The 18,431-nt window shown below is 49.4% G+C and overlaps 1 protein-coding gene across 3 annotated transcripts in view; it reads left to right on the top strand.

Annotated features, from left to right (window-relative positions):
• GAB2 (GRB2 associated binding protein 2) overlaps positions 1-13,374 on the top strand; it is a 101,126-nt gene extending 87,752 nt beyond the window's left edge. For 2 of the 3 annotated variants that reach the window (XM_057408548.1, XM_057408547.1), the window contains exons 3-10: positions 1,463-1,703; positions 4,718-5,304; positions 6,288-6,382; positions 7,109-7,388; positions 8,854-8,944; positions 10,743-10,845; positions 12,056-12,181; positions 12,919-13,374. In XM_057408548.1, coding sequence (XP_057264531.1) covers positions 1,463-1,703; positions 4,718-5,304; positions 6,288-6,382; positions 7,109-7,388; positions 8,854-8,944; positions 10,743-10,845; positions 12,056-12,181; positions 12,919-13,062 — 1,667 coding nt within the window. In that variant the 3' untranslated portion in view covers positions 13,063-13,374. The remainder of the gene's footprint in view (positions 1-1,462; positions 1,704-4,717; positions 5,305-6,287; positions 6,383-7,108; positions 7,389-8,853; positions 8,945-10,742; positions 10,846-12,055; positions 12,182-12,918) is intronic. The other variant, XR_008972069.1, reaches the window with a different exon arrangement.
• The last annotated feature ends 5,057 nt before the right edge of the window (positions 13,375-18,431 follow it).

Here is an 18,431-nt window from a genome sequence, read left to right as displayed (position 1 = left end):
ATGTACCGGCTGTGAAGGAGCAGCATTGATTTTGCATCCTGACACCATTCAGAAGTCAGTGAAAAATCACCCTGTGAAGCAGCTCCTTGTCCAAGCCATGACAGCCATTCCAGAGAACACATTCCCTGCAGTCAGACCCAAAATCTGTGGGATTTGAGGGAAGGAATGGAAAAAAAAGAGGTTGGAAATCTATAAAATCCCCATTGTCCCAGTGTCGGAGCAGGCTCCTTTATGGGTGTCTGAAGACAGATTTGAAGAGCAGGTGGGAATTGTGTTGGGAGAAACCCGGGAGCAGTCCCCAGATCAGCAGTGGCCAGAAAATGGGTGGATTTACCCAAGGAAAAATGGCTTTTTTGTTAGATTTTGTTTTTTTTCTGTGTTTTCCATTAGCACCAAGTAAGTATATATTGCAGTTATTATAAAGGGTGACTTCAGTGAATCACGATGAGGGGTTTTCACTTGCGAGGAGTGCATGCATGGCAAGGTGACCATGCATTGTCTTCTGCAGCCAGAAATGGATCAGCTTTCCCAAATATTGCCATTTGTGGGGTTTCTGGGGTGATTTTATAACGGGGGTTACAGCTTGGCAGTTAAAATTCTTCCAGGATTCAAGTTATTGGAGCACACTCTTACAGAAGGCTGGAGTAGCTGAGTTGTTATTCCATTGAGATGGGCTGATCTGAAAGTGTATTTCATCTTGAAGAGCAGGCAGTAGGAGTCAAGCCTTGGGTCTGCATGCGTTCTACAAGCAGAAAGGAGCAGGAACTCTTCTGAGATCATGAAATTAATAGAGAACTGGGGAACATGGGAATGATTTTCATCTCTGCTGTTATTATGTTTGTCTATGTTCACATTTACCCAACTGCAAACAGATAGCAGTGATGTCCTTATGCAAAGGGATGAGGATCATAGAACGGTTTGTGTTGTAAAGGACCTTAAGATCATCCAGTTCCAACTCCCTGCCATGGGCAGGGACACCTCACACTAAACCATGGCACCCAATGCTATGTCCAACCTGGATTTGAACACTGCCAGAGATCACATCTCTAAAGCCTCTTACTAAAGGTCTCTAAGCAAAGACAGACACAGAAGCTGTGGCGTGGAAGCTCTTCTCTTTTTTTGTAACCAGATTTTAAGTGTAACAACCCATTGGGCTCCCTGTGGATTGGACTGACATCGCCCATACATCCCCCCAGGGCACTAAGCATGTGTTAAACCATGATAAAATATGGTAATATTTTAAAATATGGTAAGATATTCATTTCTCTACATGGTATCTATAGTTGCATAGGTACCTATAGTGCTCCAAGCAGAACCTGCTGCTGAGTGCATCAACTAAAGCCATACACAAACCCCACCAACCTGCGTAAAAGCTGGAGCACTTAAGTAAGGAAAACCCTGGGAACAGGGGATGTGTGGTCGCTGTGTGCATCCTCTCAAGGTGTGTTCTCTCCCCACACAGACACCCTGAGGAGCCTGGCCTCCATGAACCACGCACCGCGGTCCTCGCCAGCAGAGCTCAGCAGTGCCAGCCACCACCTCCTGCGGGAGCGCAAGTCCTCGGCACCATCCCACTCCAGCCAGCCCACCCTGTTCACCTTCGACTCGCCCGCCGGCCACCTCCAGAGCACCCTGTCAGCCAGTGCCCCCCAAGACTACCTGTTCCTCCACCAGTGTATGAGCAGGAAGTCGGAGAACGCAAGGTATTGGAGTCTGGGAGCAAAGCTCAGGGAGGAGGGAGGGCTGGGGGTGAGCGGTTCAACCCGCCTCCATCCACAGTGATAGAATCATAGAATCACAGAATGGTTTGGGTTGGAAAGGACCTTAAGACCATCTAGTTCCAACCCCACTGCCATGGGCAGGCACAAAAATGCAAAACCCAGGTGAAGAAAGCTCTGAGTGATGGGCTCATCCCGTTGCGGTTGGGAGGAGGAGGTCAGAGTGGCCACAACCCAACTTCCCAGCTTTCCTGGCTTTCTGGGTTGTATTGAAAACTGACTGAATGGCTGGACCCAGAACATGGTGATCATTGGCACAAAGTCTAGTTGGAGGCCAGTCACTAGCAGTGTACCCCAGGGGTCAATACTGGGTCCAGTCCTGTTTGACATAGAATCACAAAGTGGTTTGTGTTGGAAGGGACCTTAAAGTTTATGCAGTTCCAACCCCTGCCATGGGCAGGGACACCTTCCAGTAGAGCAGCTTGCTCCAAGCCCCTGTGTCCAACCTGGCCTTGAACACTGCCACGGATGGGGCAGCCACAGCTTCTCTGGGCACCCTGTGCCAGCGCCTCAGCACCCTCACAGGGAAGAGCTTCTGCCTAAGAGCTCATCTCAGTCTCCCCTCTAGCAGGTTAAAGCCATTCCCCTTGGCCTGGCCCTACATCCCTTGTCCAAAGCCCCTCCCCAGCCCCTTTAGGCACTGGAGCTGCTCTCAGGTCTCCCCTTCAGGAACCTTCTCTTCTCCAGGCTGCCCCAGCCCAGCTCTCTCAGCCTGGCTCCAGAGCAGAGCTGCTCCAGCCCTCGCAGCATCTCCATGGCACTCCTTGAAGATGATCATTAACAGTCTGGTTGATGGGGCAGAGTGCACCCTCAGTGAGTTTGCTGATGACACCATGCTCGGATGGGTAGCTGATATACATGGGGCTCATGCTGATAACACCAGAGGGATCTCAACAGGCTGGAGAAATAACCTCAGCTCTGGATACCTGCAACCAGCTCTAAGTGGCCCATCTTGAGTAGCTGGCATCTGCAGGGGTCCTTTCCACCCTCGATCACTGTGATCCTGCAGACAGGGCCCTAATTCCCACCTTTTACAACGACAGCCACAACCAGAGGGATGTGCAGGGACTGCACCGCTCTGCCATTCATCCCTTGCAGAGCGCGCTGTGCTCCGTGGCATCCCGTGGTGCACAGTGTGGTATCGCAGTGAGCCACAGCTCCCCTCCTCCAGACCCAGACACTTGCCTTAAATAGAGAGGAGAATTTCCTGACGTGGAGAGTTTTGGCTCACAGGAGCGACGAGGAGATGGGGAATGAGGGAAGGAGGCAGGGAATGAGAGGCAGTCAAATCCCAGCTGGCGCGAGGTGAGAGCAGAGCCAGGGGTGCAGCCTCCGCTGGGCTTTCCTGCTGCAGCTGCCTTTCCCTACACGAAAACAACAGAGAAAGGCTCAGCAAAACTAACTTCAGATGGGGTTAATGGAGCAGTGTTCAAGAACAGGCTCTCTGACACTCCAGCTGTGTGGGTATCCACAAGCCACCCACTGAGACCCCAGGCTGGGACCTGGAGGATGGAGCAAGCAGTGATGCTTTGATGGGCGTAGACAAACTGGCCGGCAGCAGCTTCTGCAGCTGGACCAGAACTAATCACCCTGATCAATACCCAGCACACAGGGCCAGGCTGCAGGACCACTGGGAATCCCTCTGCTTTCAGCTCCCGAGCTCTTACTTTACTCATCCATAAAATGAGGGTAATAGCAGCTAATTGGTGGGCAATGCTAAGTAATTAACCCGTGAGATGCTTCAAGTCCTCAGCCAAAAGGACCCTGCCAAAGCACAAACATCTCCCGGGCGGACTGAGCTCCAAGGGCAGCAGGGGGCTGTTTGTCATCTCGCAGCATCACTTGGTTTTTACCCAATAAGCCCTATTTCTGAGCGCCATCTCGTGCTGGCTCCATGGAACAGAGTTCTCCCTGCAGAACATCAGCCCCATCAGAGCAGTGTAAACCAGCGTCTCCCAGCTCTTCCCATAGGGCTGGCACTTTGCAACTACTGGGAACACTCCCCCTAACCATTGCATTTTATCCCAGTGTTGTGGTACAGGGCAGAACAGTTCTGTGGGGAGATGTTTAAACCGGGCTGGCTGAGCCCTTTCTGGATGTGAATGGCCCCCAAAAGACTGACCCATGCATAGTTAGGATCATAGACTGGTTTGGGTTGGAAGGAGCCTTGAAGCTCATCCAGTTCCAATCCCCTGTCACAGTCAGGGACTCGTTCCACTAGAGGAGGTTGCTGAGAACCACATCCACAGTTATAACTGAAAGCAAAAAGACCCAGCCCCAAGGCTACCTGTCACCCTCTTTTGATGCATATGCAGCAGCTCTTCATGGCAGAGTGACCCTTTTTGGGGGCTTTGCTGTATTATCTTCTTCCATGCTGCTTCAGCCAGCTCACAGGCATCATTATCACCCGTGCTCAGCTCTGCTGCATCCTCCTGTCATTTCCCAGCACTTCCATAATGATTCTCATGTTTCCCCAAGTCTTGCAGGATGGGGAGATGCTTCGTGGTGGCAGGAGTTGAGGATGGGAGAGGGAAAAGTCCTAAATGGCTGATTCAAGCATCTCCAGACTCTTCATCAGGGACTGTAGTGATAGGACAAGGGGTGATGGGTTCAAACTGAAACAGGGGAAGCTCAGGTTGGAGATAAGGAAGAAGTTCTTTACTGTGCGGGTGGTGAGGCACTGGAATGGGTTGCCCAGAGAAGTGGTGAATGCTCCATCCCTGGCAGTGTTCAAGGCGAGGTTGGACAGAGCCTTGGGTGCCATGGTTTAGTGTGAGGTGTCCCTGCCCATGGCAGGGGGTTGGAACTGGATGATCTTAAGGTCCTTTCCAACCCAAACCATTCTGTGATTCTATGGCTCTAAACAGGGGGAGCAGAGCTCGGTGCACCCCAGGACTCACTCTCCCCCATCTCAGCCCCTTTCTCCCCTTCCTCTGCAGGAGCGCCAGCTTCTCCCAAGCCACGAGATCTGCCTTCTTCATGCGGAGCGACACGGCAGTCCAGAAGCTCTCCCAGGGCAACGGGCACTGTGTGAATGGGGTTGGAGGGCAGCTCCATGGCTTTTACAGCCTGCCGAAACCCAGCCGGCACAACTCGGAGTTCAGGGACAGTGCGTACGACCTTCCGCGCTCCTTCGGCTCCTACACGCACCCCAAGTCGAGCCTCACCAGCTCCGAAACGGATAACGAAGAGGTCTACACCTTCAAGACTCCCAACAACACCTTATGCAAGGAGTTTGGGGAGCTCTCCACAGACTCCTATGACATCCCTACCACCCCGCATTCCGTCTACCAGATCCCCAGGACATTTACACTGGACAAGAACCATAACGCTCTGGCCGTGGCCGCCAGCGACTCGCCCACTGCACCCCCTCCACGACCCCCAAAACCCGGGCAGATGGAGCCACGGTGGGGCAGCCCACCCCAGCAGCCCCAGCCTGGTGACAGCTTAGGGCTGGTCCCCATGGCAGCCACCATTCCCAGGAGAAACACGCTGCCAGCGGTGGAGAACAGCAGGTTACACCGAGGTGAATTGGGGGGTGAGGAGCTCGGGGTGGCTTGGTTCTATCTAGCTGCCTTGGATCACTGTGTTGCAGTAGGGATGGGGTGGGTGTTGGCATCAACCAAGGGCCTGAACACAAAGAAGGTCTCCCCGATGAGGATCTGGCCTCGGTTCTTGTATGTAACAGGCAAGGAGATGGATCCCCAAGGTTTTGGGGCTGGAGATGTTCATCTGGCTCTTGATTGTGTTGTACTTTGAACCAAAACCCCAAACCTTCTTGCCCCATCGCCACATTTTGATGATTTCAGCTCTTTTTAGCTTGCTTTTACTTCAAATCATAACCAGATTTGTCAGAACCTACTTCAGCCTGGACCTGCCTTGGTTTTGCTCACCAGGGATGTAATTTCACACATCTCCAAGACCCAGCATCCCTTCTCATTGGCCATGGATGGGCTGTGGATGAACATGCCCTTTCCAAACCTTGTGCCTAGGATGAGATAGGTCCCAAGAAACTTAGAAGAGGTGGCTGGAGAGCAAACATCCTCAGAATGATGCACACAGTTCCCTGAAATGCCTCTTCCATCTCCAACATTAAGGCTGAGATCAGACCCATGCTCAACAGCAGACAGATCAGTCTAAGAGCTTAGCACGCCATCCTCACCCCATCTTCCCCTTACTGTAGGCTGCTAGCCCTTATATTTGCTGAGCGAGGTGTAACAGAGCTCTTCCTTAACCCAGTTTTGTCACCATGACATACCTTATCTGACATCTTTACCCTTGGGATTTTGCAGCACATTGACAGAACCAGGTTAGGTCCACGTGGCACGTGCGTTGATGCATCCGAGAGATGCTAACTGGGAAGGAGCAGAGCAGGGAGTCTGCGACAGGCTAAAAACCCATACCTTCCCATCAGCATCTCCATCACCAAGAGCAGACACTGCCCTCCCGGTACCTGGGTTTTGTTTATCATCAGCTGGGACACGTTGTGCATTTATGGTTGTGTTGCAGCTTCTTCTTGTGAGACGTACGAATACCCCCAGCACGGAGGCAGCAGCGCTGTGCAGTCCATCGAGTCAATGAACGATGGGTACAACTCCTACCTGGTGAGTTGGCTTTGGTGTTGGCCACACTATAGGCACAGTTTACACCTTATAGGTTAAGAGGCAAGTTGGTTCCAGGTTGGACCTCGCAGCCTAAGTCAAGAAAGGGTTTATTACTGGTTACAGTTAAAACCATGGTGGCTTGGAGGGTAGAGATGGAGGAACAATGACCTAACCCAGCACCTCATGCAGAGCTTTGCTTTGGGTGCTTCCACAGAGTGTATCTGCCTGGAGCTTTGATCCCGAAAAAGCACCCAGGAGTTTGGCTTCTTCCTGAAAGCCTGGGATGCTGCTGAGCTGAATTTTGATGTGTTGCCAGAAAAGCCTCTTTTGTGCGCTTTCTAAGACTTCCTGAGCTGGAAATGACATTAAAGCAGCCTTTCATATTGCATTTTAGTCATGGCCAGAGCCCAGGGAAAAATGACTTTCCAGGTTGAGCGTGCTTCTGCAGCTCACTCTGATCATGAGAAGAGGCTCAGGTGTGGGTGATTGAAACCTTTCTCTGAACTCAGGATGTTTCAGCATCTTGCAAACAGTGAAGGTACACCTTCTCAGTGCAATCTGAAGGCAAAGGAGGGGACAGTCCACCCCATCCTTCTGTGCTGAGATTTTAGAGCTGGTCCCACCTCAGGTGTGTGTGTTCAGTGATGCTGAGATGGAAGGGTTTATAGTGGGATGGGGTTGAGGAGTATCTGATGCTCACAGCACATCCTCCTTCTTGCTCCCCAGCAAGCCAAGGCAGCGGTGGGCCGCTCCCACAGCACTGACTCCGAGGACAACTATGTCCCCATGAACCCCGGTTCCTCACCCCTGATCCACACCGAGAAAGCCAACGACAATGCCCAAAATCTGTACATCCCCATGAGCCCTGGGCCGCATCACTTTGACCTGGTGGGCTTGTCCTCGGCCACCCTCCCCGTGCATAAAGGAGCCATGGTGCAGTGCCACAGGCGGCTGAGTGAGATCCAGCCCCCGCCAGTCAACCGCAACCTCAAACCCGATCGGAAAGGTGAGAACAGTTCTTTGTAGGTGAGTCTTTCCAGGAACCCTTGTAATTACTCTTGTAATGCTTCAGACTACACCCGTTGTCTTGTGCACACTCAAGTAGAGCCCTAGGTGGGATGCTGGAGCAAGTCCAGAGGAAGCCACGAGGATGATAAGGAGCTGGAGCAGCTCCTGTATGGAGCCAGGCTGAGAAAGCTGGGGCTGTTCAGCCTGGAGAAGAGAAGCTGCGTGGAGACCTCAGAGCAGCTTCCAGTGTCTGAAGGGGGCTACAAGGATGCTGGAGAGGGACTCTTCATTAGGGACTGCAGTGACAGGACAAGGGGTGATGAGTTCAAACTGAAACAAGGGAAGTTCAGGTTGGAGGTAAGGAAGAAGTTTTTCCCTGTGAGGGTGCTGAGGCGCTGGCACAGGGTGCCCAGAGAAGCTGTGGCTGCCCCATCCCTGGCAGTGTTCAAGGCCAGGTTGGGCAGGGCTTGGAGCAACTGGGTCTAGTGTGAGATCTCCCTGCCCATGGCAGGGGTTGGAACTGAATGATCTTAAGGTCCTTTCCAACCCAAACCATTCTGGCCTTCTATGATTCTGCGTGCTTTGTTCCCACCTGCACAGTCAGACCTTCAGATCTTCCCCATCCCCTTCCTGTTTCAGGAGCACTATTGTGGAAATGCAGCTTTCAGGGTGCTTGAACAGCCTGTCTCGGACCCCTCCTGGCCTTTACAGGAGATGAATGTTGCAGGCAAGATCTCACCCCCTTTGCCTGCACCCCTCCCTGCACTCCACCCCAAAATCTCTGCATTGCATTCAGATGACCCAGGTTTCTCCTTCTGTTTCCTAGTGGCTGGCTCTAGTTCTTCCCTCCGGGCTTTGCCTACATCCTCCAAATCCCACCCCAATCCATTGCCTGGTAGCTCACCAATAAGATGCTGAGAAGGAAGGCTCCCATCATTAATGTGTCAACACCTAGCCCGTTCAACGTGCTAGGCAAAGACTGGGGCTGGAGTGCAACACTCTTCCACCTAATGAATCATCTGTGATGAGAAGAACTTTAGAGCTTTCATGTTACACTGCAGATGTCCTTTCCCATTCCCTATGGGAAAATGCTCTGGCCAGAGGTAGCTCAGGACTTTAAAAGCCTGGTCTTGTCCCCATCTAATGGGTTACCACAGCTCCCTGATGAAGGGGAGTTAAGGCATTTTCAGCAGGTCTCTATTCCCTGGGAGGCACATTCCCCTTTAGGGGAGCCCCATCCACTCTGAGGCTGTGGGTCAGAGGAAGAAATGGACTGTTTTCCCCCAGTCCTGTCATAAATGGATGCAGGGAGTTTAGTTGGGGATATTTGCCATCAGCATGGAAGGCTGAGGGTCTAATTAGGAGAATGGGAAGCAAGCAGCATATTGTTGGGGACATGCCAGTCATGGATGCTGAATTGTGGGAATGGGCTGCCTCTGAATAAAGGCTTTTCTCTTCCCCAGCAAAGCCATCACCATTGGACCTGAGGAACAACACTGTCATCGATGAACTTCCCTTCAAATCACCAGTCACAAAATCCTGGTCCAGGCCAACGTGAGTAATGGTTGGGGTATGAATTCTTGCTGTGCTCCAACAGCAGATCTCTGATCTTGCTCTTGTCCATGTGTAGACACATTGTCACCTCTGCCATGGGTTAGACATCTCCGGCTGAGTATAGGGGGGATGTCCACTGCTCCTTTGCTTCCTTCTGACCCACCATCTCTTTTTACAAAGGGCACGTTTCTCATGGGTCATCTTAAATCAAGCTTGAATTGAGCCCAGGCATTGGATGCAGACCCAAATTCCCCCAAAAGCTGGATGACCCCTTCAGTCTTCATTGTGTTCTTTGTCAATGTTAGCAATAGGAGCTGTAACATCACGCAAACATCTGTGCTGGCATGGAAGTCCACCGTGCCCAATACACTACCCCCATTGGGGACCAGCAGGAGTTATTTGGGAAGAGGGACACTTATGGAGTAATTCTTTCCTAAAACATCCTGCCACACCGTGGCAGTCTGGGGGTTTCCTTGGTCACATCATGGCCAGACTTAGGAGCTTGTCCAAGTGTTGTTGAAGCAGAGTGGCCCCTGTCTTGAGCCCCTCACGAGCTTAGTCAAGTGTTGCGAGAGCCAGATTTGCATTCCCACATCACAGCTGGTGGCAAGAGAATACATTTGTTTAGGTCGGGATTTCACATGAAAGCTCAGCATGTGGCCCAGCAGCTAATTAAGATCTCTTGAAGACATTTCCTATCTCTGGGATCTGACGACTCCTGGAGAGTTGTGGCTCTAACAAAGGTCCTGTACTCCACCGCGACTCAGGGCCCAGCTGCGCCACCCCATCCCAGCCACACTGGAGGTGCAGGGCATGATTTCCCATCCATCTTTCCCCCCAAAACCCCCTCTGTAATGTCAAACCGCAGAGTGAGACTTGCAGGGTCTGACCGAGCTGTGTTTTGGTTGCCTTGAAAGCAAAGCTTAGTCTGAAGGAAGCCTGCAAAATGAAACCAAAGCACTTCAGAGCAAAGTCTGCCGGCCAAAAATAACAGGATTCACACAGTTCCAGCTCTTGCTGCTAATTCGTGGCCTGATGTTGTCCAGTGAAAGGCAGAAGCAAGGTTTGGCTGCTATGACTCCTCTAATAAATTGGATTGTGTGCAGATTGACTGCAGGGCATGAGCGCTGTGTGCTGAAATCACTGCACCAGGAAACAGAGAGCAGGCTTTGATTGACAAGACATCCGACCCCAGAGAAGCTAATGGATTTTTCCTTTATCAGCTAATCATATGACCCTGCCTTCACTGCAAGGCAACAAATAGCTTTTTAAGACACAAGCTTTAATGCCAGACGCTGATTGCATTATGGTCTTCGGTATAATCAGATTTGGCCAACTGAAAGCAAGACAATGCCTCGGAGGTTTTGTATTCCAGCTAAAATGGGGATAGGGCCCTGCAGAGCAAACAAATTCTGGAGCTGTGGTGGGGCAGGAGGTGAGAAGCTTCACCGAGGCTGGCCCTGCATGCTCCACAATTAAATGTTTCCTGTGAGACAAATAGAGTTCATGGAGCCTGATTCATGTAGCTGATAGCAGGAGGGTTATGGGTACACAGCAAGCAAGGTGTTGTTAAGAAGTCTTAGAAAGGAAAAGCATTACAGGACCAGACCCAGCGATTTATGACCCATGGAAAGGTCAGGTTGGAGAAGCTTAATGCCACCAGCTCTGCATGTCCAGTCCCCATATCTGATCATGGTGATGTTTGGAACCCTTGGGTGCTACCATTTCCCATTCCTCCTTGGGAATGGACCAGCAGCACACACGACCATCCTTAATGCATTGATCCTTGTCCTTACAGCCAGACCTTCAACGCCGGCTCTTTGCAATACTGTCGCCCTGTCTCCTCCCAGAGCATCACCAGCACTGACTCGGGAGACAGCGAGGAGAACTACGTGGCGATGGTAAGGGCCCCACAGCTAAGATATATGGCAGGACATATACGTTCCCCAGAGCTACAAACACATTCCTAGCTCATGACATGGAAGCACTCAGATAGCACCATGTGGTGTTCGTCCTTACGTATATCCCTACATGCACAAAACAGTGGCTTTCATTGCTAAAATGACATGTCCCACTGGGGGATTAACTGTATATGAGAATGGGAACATGTATCACTGGCTTTGCTAGGAATTAAGAAGGGATAACATCATCTATGGGCTGTCAGGGTGTATTTTCCTAATATAAGTTGATTTTTCAGGGTTTTTTCCCTCTAACAGCTGCTGACATCATGTTTGTGTGGAGGGCAGGGGCTATCAGAGCAGCAGCAGGGAGTGGCACTGCTTACAGGGAGGGTATTTGTCTCTTTGTGAAGCTGCTGACTTGAAGCATATTTTTGAGGCTATGTAACTAAAGGGGTAGAGGAAATCTGTGCTCTGTGCAGCGTGGTTGTGATTAGTGAAGATCCCGGAGCTGGTCTGGCCTCAGCGAGGTGTGGCTCCTGTGGAAAGCTAAAGCCCATGTCTGATGTCAGGCATATGAACAACATCAGTACGAAGGCAGCAGAACTGCTCTGATACATCAAGTTAAGAGCATAAGCTTGAAATATATATATCTAGGTTACCCTGCTCTTGCAGGGGGGTTGGACTAGATGATCTTTTGAGTTCCCTTCCAACCCTTGGGATTCTGTGATTACATATGTCTATTATATATAATATATATAATGATTATTATATTATATTAAATAATATAATAAATATTAATATGCTCTATATTATATTATATATTAAAATATTAGATAATATATAATGTATATTAGGTATATATTACATATGTTATATATGCAATATATATTAGATATAATATATAATACATATAATGCATATTAAATGTTATGTTATGCATAATATTTATTATATGTTATATATTGTATGTAATAATGTCATATATAATAATGTAATATGTTATATATTATATATTATATATCATAATATATGTAGGCCCCAGCAGTTCTGCATATCCTGGTCCAAGAAGCAGGTGAACAAGTAACCAGCCTAGAACCTCTTTAAAGAACACCACCAAGGCATTTTATTGCCAGTTTTGTGTTAATTCCTCTTTTACTCCTTTCTTCCCATTTTAATCCTCATTATCTCTCCTGTCTCTTCCCTGCATTAGCAAAACCCCATTTCTGCTTCTCCTGTTCCTAGTGGCACCAACAGCCCAGCGCCTAAAAAGAGCTCGGGGAGTGTGGATTATCTGGCCCTGGACTTCCAGCCAAGCTCACCAGGGCCACACAGAAAGGTAAGAGGGGGTTTATATACTTCTGATTAAAAGTGATGTGGTTTTAAATGGGTTTTGGGTGACCGGGTCTAGCGGAAGTTGTCCATGTCCATGACGGGGGGGTTGGAGCTGGATGAGCTTTAAGGTTCCTCGCAATCCAAACCATTCCATGGTTCCATATGACCTGGCGCTATGCCTATTCTTGGTCAGACTCAGTGTATAGCATGCCTGCAGCCTTGCTGGAAGCATTACCAGCCACATGGATGAGCAGAGCTCCAGGGTTGCTGATGGAACCCGAAATTCAGCTGGAGATTGTATATTCAAAAGCTGTCAAGAAGTATCCCCAGAAGCATCAGAATTCATTTCTTTTTCCTCCTTCAGAACAAGTCCTCCAGAATCTCTGTAAGAGTTCTTGAGGTCTTTGCAAGAAAATGAGCAAGGTGCAGAGCTGAATTTGCAATATCAGCAGTTAGGTTTCACATTTGCAACCCAACACTCATGCCCCAGATTTGAATGAAGGTAGAGCCCATGTGCTGTTTCTACCTTACCACTGCACCTTATGCAAGCAAGATGCAGAGCAGACTGAAATCTTGCATCCAAGGCCCTTTGGGAGGTTAGGGGGAGGATGGTGAGCTATAGAAAGAAGGGGAGATGCTGGTGGTTGTGTAACTTCCATGATGCTGTTACGGGAAGGAGCAAGAGGGAAGAGCAGGGAGCTGATGGGTGACCAGGCGATGCCATGTTTCTCCTCCCCGCAGCCCTCCACCTCATCGGTTGCCTCGGATGAGAAGGTTGACTACGTGCAAGTGGACAAGGAGAAGACACAGGCGCTGCAGAGCACCATGCAGGAGTGGACTGATGTGCGGCAGTCCTCAGAGCCCGCCAAGAGCACGAAGCAGTAGCGCCTGGGACAGGCAGTGAAGCAGGCAAATCCCAGCTGTGCTTGGGCTGGATTCCTAAGACTTACCTGCAGAGGGGAGGGAATCTCCATTGTTTCTTGGTTTTCTTTTTAAGATGAAAAGAAACTTAATTTCAGGGGCAGATTTGGCAGATACTGTTTGCCAGTGATAAAGACCAACTACGTTCGGTGGCTAGGTTTGTGCTTTAGCTGTTGGATGCACTATCCAGGAACTTCGACTTAGCAATACCAGGTTTCACCTTACACATCTTTTGCTTACAGCTATTAAAGCCACCTTGTACGTGCTAACACTTCATTATCTCTCCCCGTCTTCTTCCATGCCATGCAGGTTTGCAGCATCTCTCATTCCCCAGCTCTGATTCCCCACTCATTATGGTTGCCCTTCTCTCTGCCTCCTCCCAGTCCCAAAACTAAGCAAGGACCATTCCTTTTGAAATCACTTGCGTTGTCCCAACTCTTGTAAATAGTATGTTCAAAACCTCTGAGGGCTCTTCTCCTCCTGGACGAACAGCCCCCATGGTTTTGGTTGTGGTTGATAACCTTCAGGAGCTTGAAGAGCATCCCATTGAGCTCACTTAGAAGCCCAGGACTTGTCCTGCTGTACACACACAGATATGCCAGTACATGCTCACACACATGAATGCATGCTTGGAACAGCCAAGTTTGTTGGGGTGTCTTCTGCTATTGATGCTCTCCAGCATCTCTCAAAGTCAACAGGCTGGAGATACTGGCTTTGGATGGTAGAATTTAAGCCCTGACCCATTGCCTATCTGAAACCTATGAATCTGGCCCCAAGAACCAAAATCTGCCCTTTGTGGCACCAAACGAAGCCCATAGAATGAGAGTCCTACATCTGTGGCCGTCATCAGAAGCTCTGTGGTTAAACGCAGGGATACAGGGAGGCTCTGGAGACCGGGTATATCTGAGCTGGTGTGAGGATGAGTGACAAGGTAGGAGTGGAAGGCTGTTGTGAAGACTGGGAGAAGGTGGATGCTGTACTGCAGAGGTTGTCTTAGATGAGGAGCTCCAGTGGGGTGTATCCTGGAGGAAAGGAGCAGGGTAATTGAAATGTTGGTTGATGGGGAGGCCTTAGGCTTGTGAAGAGGCTGGTCAGGAGAGTCAGAGCAAGGTGTTTCAGTATTAGCTTTCATGTAGCGTTATGGTTGGTTTGGTGTTGGGTACAAAGGCTGGACCAGATGTTTTCTCCCCATGTTCGTCAGTGTTGCTTCAACACAGAAATGGGGCTTGTTGACCCTGGGCTCTAATTATGGGGGTGGGAAATGGTGGCTGTTGCCCCTTGCCAGCATCCTTGACACATCCAGGCTTTGGGATCGCTCCCGAGGCAGCTGCCGGGGACAGAGTGCAGAGAAGGAAGAGACAGTTTACTGCAGAGATAATAATTCATGATCTCATGAAAACAGGAAGAACTAATGATTGCCGTGGAGCAGCCAGATTGCCAGACAGCCAGCAATGACATGAATAAACAGGCCAACTACAAACCAAGAGCCAAATGAAGGAGACATTAGAAAGATTAGGTAATAGCATTTATTAAAGAGCTGGAGCTATTCTCTCTGCAAGTTGAATCCTCTACAAGCTCTACAAGCTCTATGCAAGCTCTGGATCCACCACAAGCTCTATGTTCCAACCACCAAGTTGTATCGATTATTAAAGCTTAAGTGTTAACACGTTTGTTTAATCTTGGTCTGGGTTTGGAAAGGGCCAGATGTGACCCACACTGGGATAGGATACTGGTCCCTTAAGGGTTGCATGCTGGTAAAGTAAGTGTTGATCTTCCAACACCAGTTTGTATTTGTTTCTTGCATGCCATGAAAGGGAAGGATAATAATGGCAAAGCTCTGACAACCCTTTTAAGACATCGAACTGTTGGCCTTTTACAGGAATAACGAAGCAAATATCCTAATGCTTATGGTAAAAACAATAATCATCTAGTAGAGAGGGGGAAAAAAAGACCCAAAGGGAAGATTTAGCACAACCAGATGCTTTCTGAAGGCCAGGGAGTGTGTTACAGCTAGCAAGGGTCCTTGCTTGTCATTGGGGGCTTGCAAGCTTGCATGGTGAGATAATGAAATGAAGACCAGACTTCAGTGCTTCATATTTCTATAGCCCCTTTCATCACCGCATCTCAGGGGAGACTAAACACTGGGCCTGCTCCAGAGCCCACTGAAGTGTGTGATCACCCATCCCCACCATAAAGCAAATGTGACTCAAGTAGGAAGCTCTTCTTTTCCTATCCCGTCCTCTAAACTGTTAGAGGGACACAAGGGAAGATGAGGTTGGGGGAGCAGGGTTATGGTGCACATTGGATGTATTTCCCTGCCAAAAGCGTGCTGTTCTCCTCCTCTTACATGAAAAAGCAGCTATCTCTGGGGTGGATTGCAGCTGGAATTTTGGGAATGGTTCCTTATGCCGCTTTGGGTCTTGCTCTGTAAAACAGTCCAGGCTAAAACAATCTTGAAATGGACCAAAAACCTTGAGAAATCAAGTGATAGCCTGTGCTCAGATTGAGGTTTTTTCCTCCACCTGGGACATGGGGAGCTCAGCAAGTCCCAAATGTACTCAGAAAGTCAGAAGGTGACGGGGAAGCAGCAGCAGCAGGCATTTGATGGTGCAGTGGCTTGAGAGGCAACACTATGGGTTGTGATGTTTCTCTACTGAGTCACGCCTTGTGCTTTTGAGATGGGACAAGGTGCATCCAATGCCAGCTCTCACATCTAATCCAAAGCATTAAGATTGGAAAAGCCCTTCATGGTACTGGAGAAACTAGTCCCTTTTCTTCATGTCCCACAGGTGTCTGTATTTGCTTATGGGACAAGCACTGGCATGGGGTAGCTCTATTCTCTGTTTTGATGATTGGCTTTCATGAGCATCCCCAGTAACTGGCCCTTTGCATTTGGCAGACCGAGGGCCAAAACAGCCCAAAAGTAGCTATTTTGCAACTGCTGCTTGCTGGTTCCTCTCTGCTTTGCAAGGAGGTCTCTGTTTTTTTTCCCTGCTAAGCACCAAGCAAAAGGCCCCTCCAAACTAAGTCCATAGACTCTACGCACTGTCATGCAGACAGGACTATATCAGCCCTTTCCTGAAATCTATTAAGTAATCAATGGCTGCAGTGGAAATAGTCATTCTTGACGGTTGCCAAGCTGATTACAGCAGTCCCTGATGATTAATGTTTGTGCAGTATTTAGTCTTAAACCGTATTGAAAAGCAGCTGGTTTAATTACATGGACTGCCAAGAACTTTGTCCTGAAGGCATGGAGCTTATCACATCCATTCTATATTTGGATGCTCAAGTACGACTGACTCCTTTGTTAGAAATAGGTATTTTAAGAAGCTGGGAACACTGCAGATGGTTCATTTTAATTGCCATTAAAATGGCTTGAGTCTTCCCATCAGAGCCAGCTCTTCAGCTCCTGAGTCCCATTGAAGAAAAGGGATGTGCTTGCATGTGTGTGTGGGCTCATGGAGAAAGGTTGTCTGTGGAACAAGCATCATGACCTCAATATTTAGTTTTATGAAGTACCAGGGCCATGGCTTAAAGCTGTCCCAGGCTTCAAAATGACTAAGGTAGTGGTTTTGAAGGCAGAAGTCTCCAAAAGTGTGTATCCCTTGCTGTGAGTGTGTGACTGCTGCTCATGTCTTGGGTGACATGGTCTAGTGTGAGGTGTCCCTGCCCATGGCAGGGGGTTGGACTGGATGATCTTAAGATCCTTTCAACCCAAACCATTCTATGATTCTGCAGTTCCTCTGTCTGGTGACATGTGTGAGATGCCCTGGAGCTGATTTGCTCTGAACTGACATTTAAGCGTTGGGTGGGAAATACATTTCCAGCTCCAAATAGATGCCAGGCAAAGGTTAGTCTCAAGTTGGAGAAAGAAAATACAAGTGAGTGCAGATTGTGCCAGGGCAAAGCTGAGTGTCAGGCAGATAGGGTCAAAACCCGTAGGTAGCTAAGAGTTGGTTTGACTGGGATGGGTTTGGACCCAGGGTCACCAGCCACTGTCAAGGGTTATGTATGGGGGAACATGAGACTGGGAGGAGGGAGGGCAGAGGAGTTTGGCAGGAAGATTTGAGTCTTGGACCTCACCTTTGGCATGAGTCCTGAGTCAGATTTATGGAGACCTGTGGGTTGTGGAGTGGGGTTTTGCTCAGTAAAAGCCATGCACTGATGGGAGGGGAGCTCCCACTGCTCCCAGGACTTACAGGGTTTTCCCACAGGGTTCCACTTCCACCTTGGAGATTTTCAAGACTAAGGTGGATCAACCCCATAGCTGACCCTCCTTGGAGCAGGGTATGGAACTGGAGGTATCTCTTCCCCACCCTTTACCCAATGCTGCTGGTGCTGAGTGGAGACTCCTCCATGAGAGGGAAGGGGCCAGAGGTATTGCCTATAGGCCTGCAGCATCCAAAACAGGGCCAGGGCCTTTTCTCTAGCCATGAAGCCAAGTGGCAAGGCACAGCTTAACCCCATATTCCCCAGCAAGCGGACCTAATTCACACTAAGGTCATCCCTTGCATGTGGAGAGGGCTGGCCCAGACCAAGTCATCCAGGTCACAGATAACTGGGAGACAGCTTGAACCTGCACACGTCTTAGGATAGACATTGACCTAGAGCTCTCTGCAGCCCCATGCCAGCCCCTACACCCTGTCCCAGTCCATTGAGCATGGTGCGAAGAGTTGGGTTCCTTTGGCCATCCATTGAGCAAGGCTCCTTGGGAGGGGTAGAGCCATGCCCAGGTCTTATGTGGTAGTGGAATTTAGTAGGAAAAGGTTTAAATAGCTCCCAGATCCTGACTGATCTTCCTGTCCTAAGAGTGGAGTAAGAGGATGGTTTTCTGAAGTCATGCTTTCATTGCATTGATGTTCTCTCACCTGGTGATGTTGTTCCATGTAAAAGCTGACACGCACCCACTGTGTGTCCATTGAAGGGATGTTGTCTGGATGAGGTGGCTACAGTGGGGCTGTGCCTATGGAGAAGCTCTGCTTGAAATGGAAAGGGCAAAGAGCAGAGCCTAACCCCAGCACCAGCCAGAGGAAAGGCATGGCCATCAAAAAGCCATCAAGAAAATCAGAAGGACCAGCCCAGCATCAAATCACAAGGGCCAAGAAACCAGCTTGTGACCTCTGGCAAGCCTGTGTGCCTCTGCCCAGAAAGCACCAACTTGCCCACATGTACACAATGATCTTACAACTACTAATGAGGCTCTTGCAGGTAGAGATGTGCACCTTGTCGTCATTGTTTCTGCTTAGCCTGGAGCCGTTCATCCCTCCATCAGCTTGTGCTTGGTGTCTCATCCTTGAAGACACAATTTGATCTCCTTGTTCACAACTCCTAAA

The sequence above is a fragment of the Pezoporus wallicus genome, unplaced genomic scaffold, assembly GCF_028554395.1.
Source record: "Pezoporus wallicus isolate ANWC-B61680 ecotype Strahan unplaced genomic scaffold, APGP_CSIRO_Pwel_v1 contig_7461, whole genome shotgun sequence".
In the NCBI taxonomy this organism is placed as follows: Eukaryota; Metazoa; Chordata; class Aves; order Psittaciformes; family Psittacidae; genus Pezoporus; species Pezoporus wallicus.
Note: the sequence above shows the minus strand (reverse complement) of the source record. Positions and strands in the feature narration are given on the sequence as shown.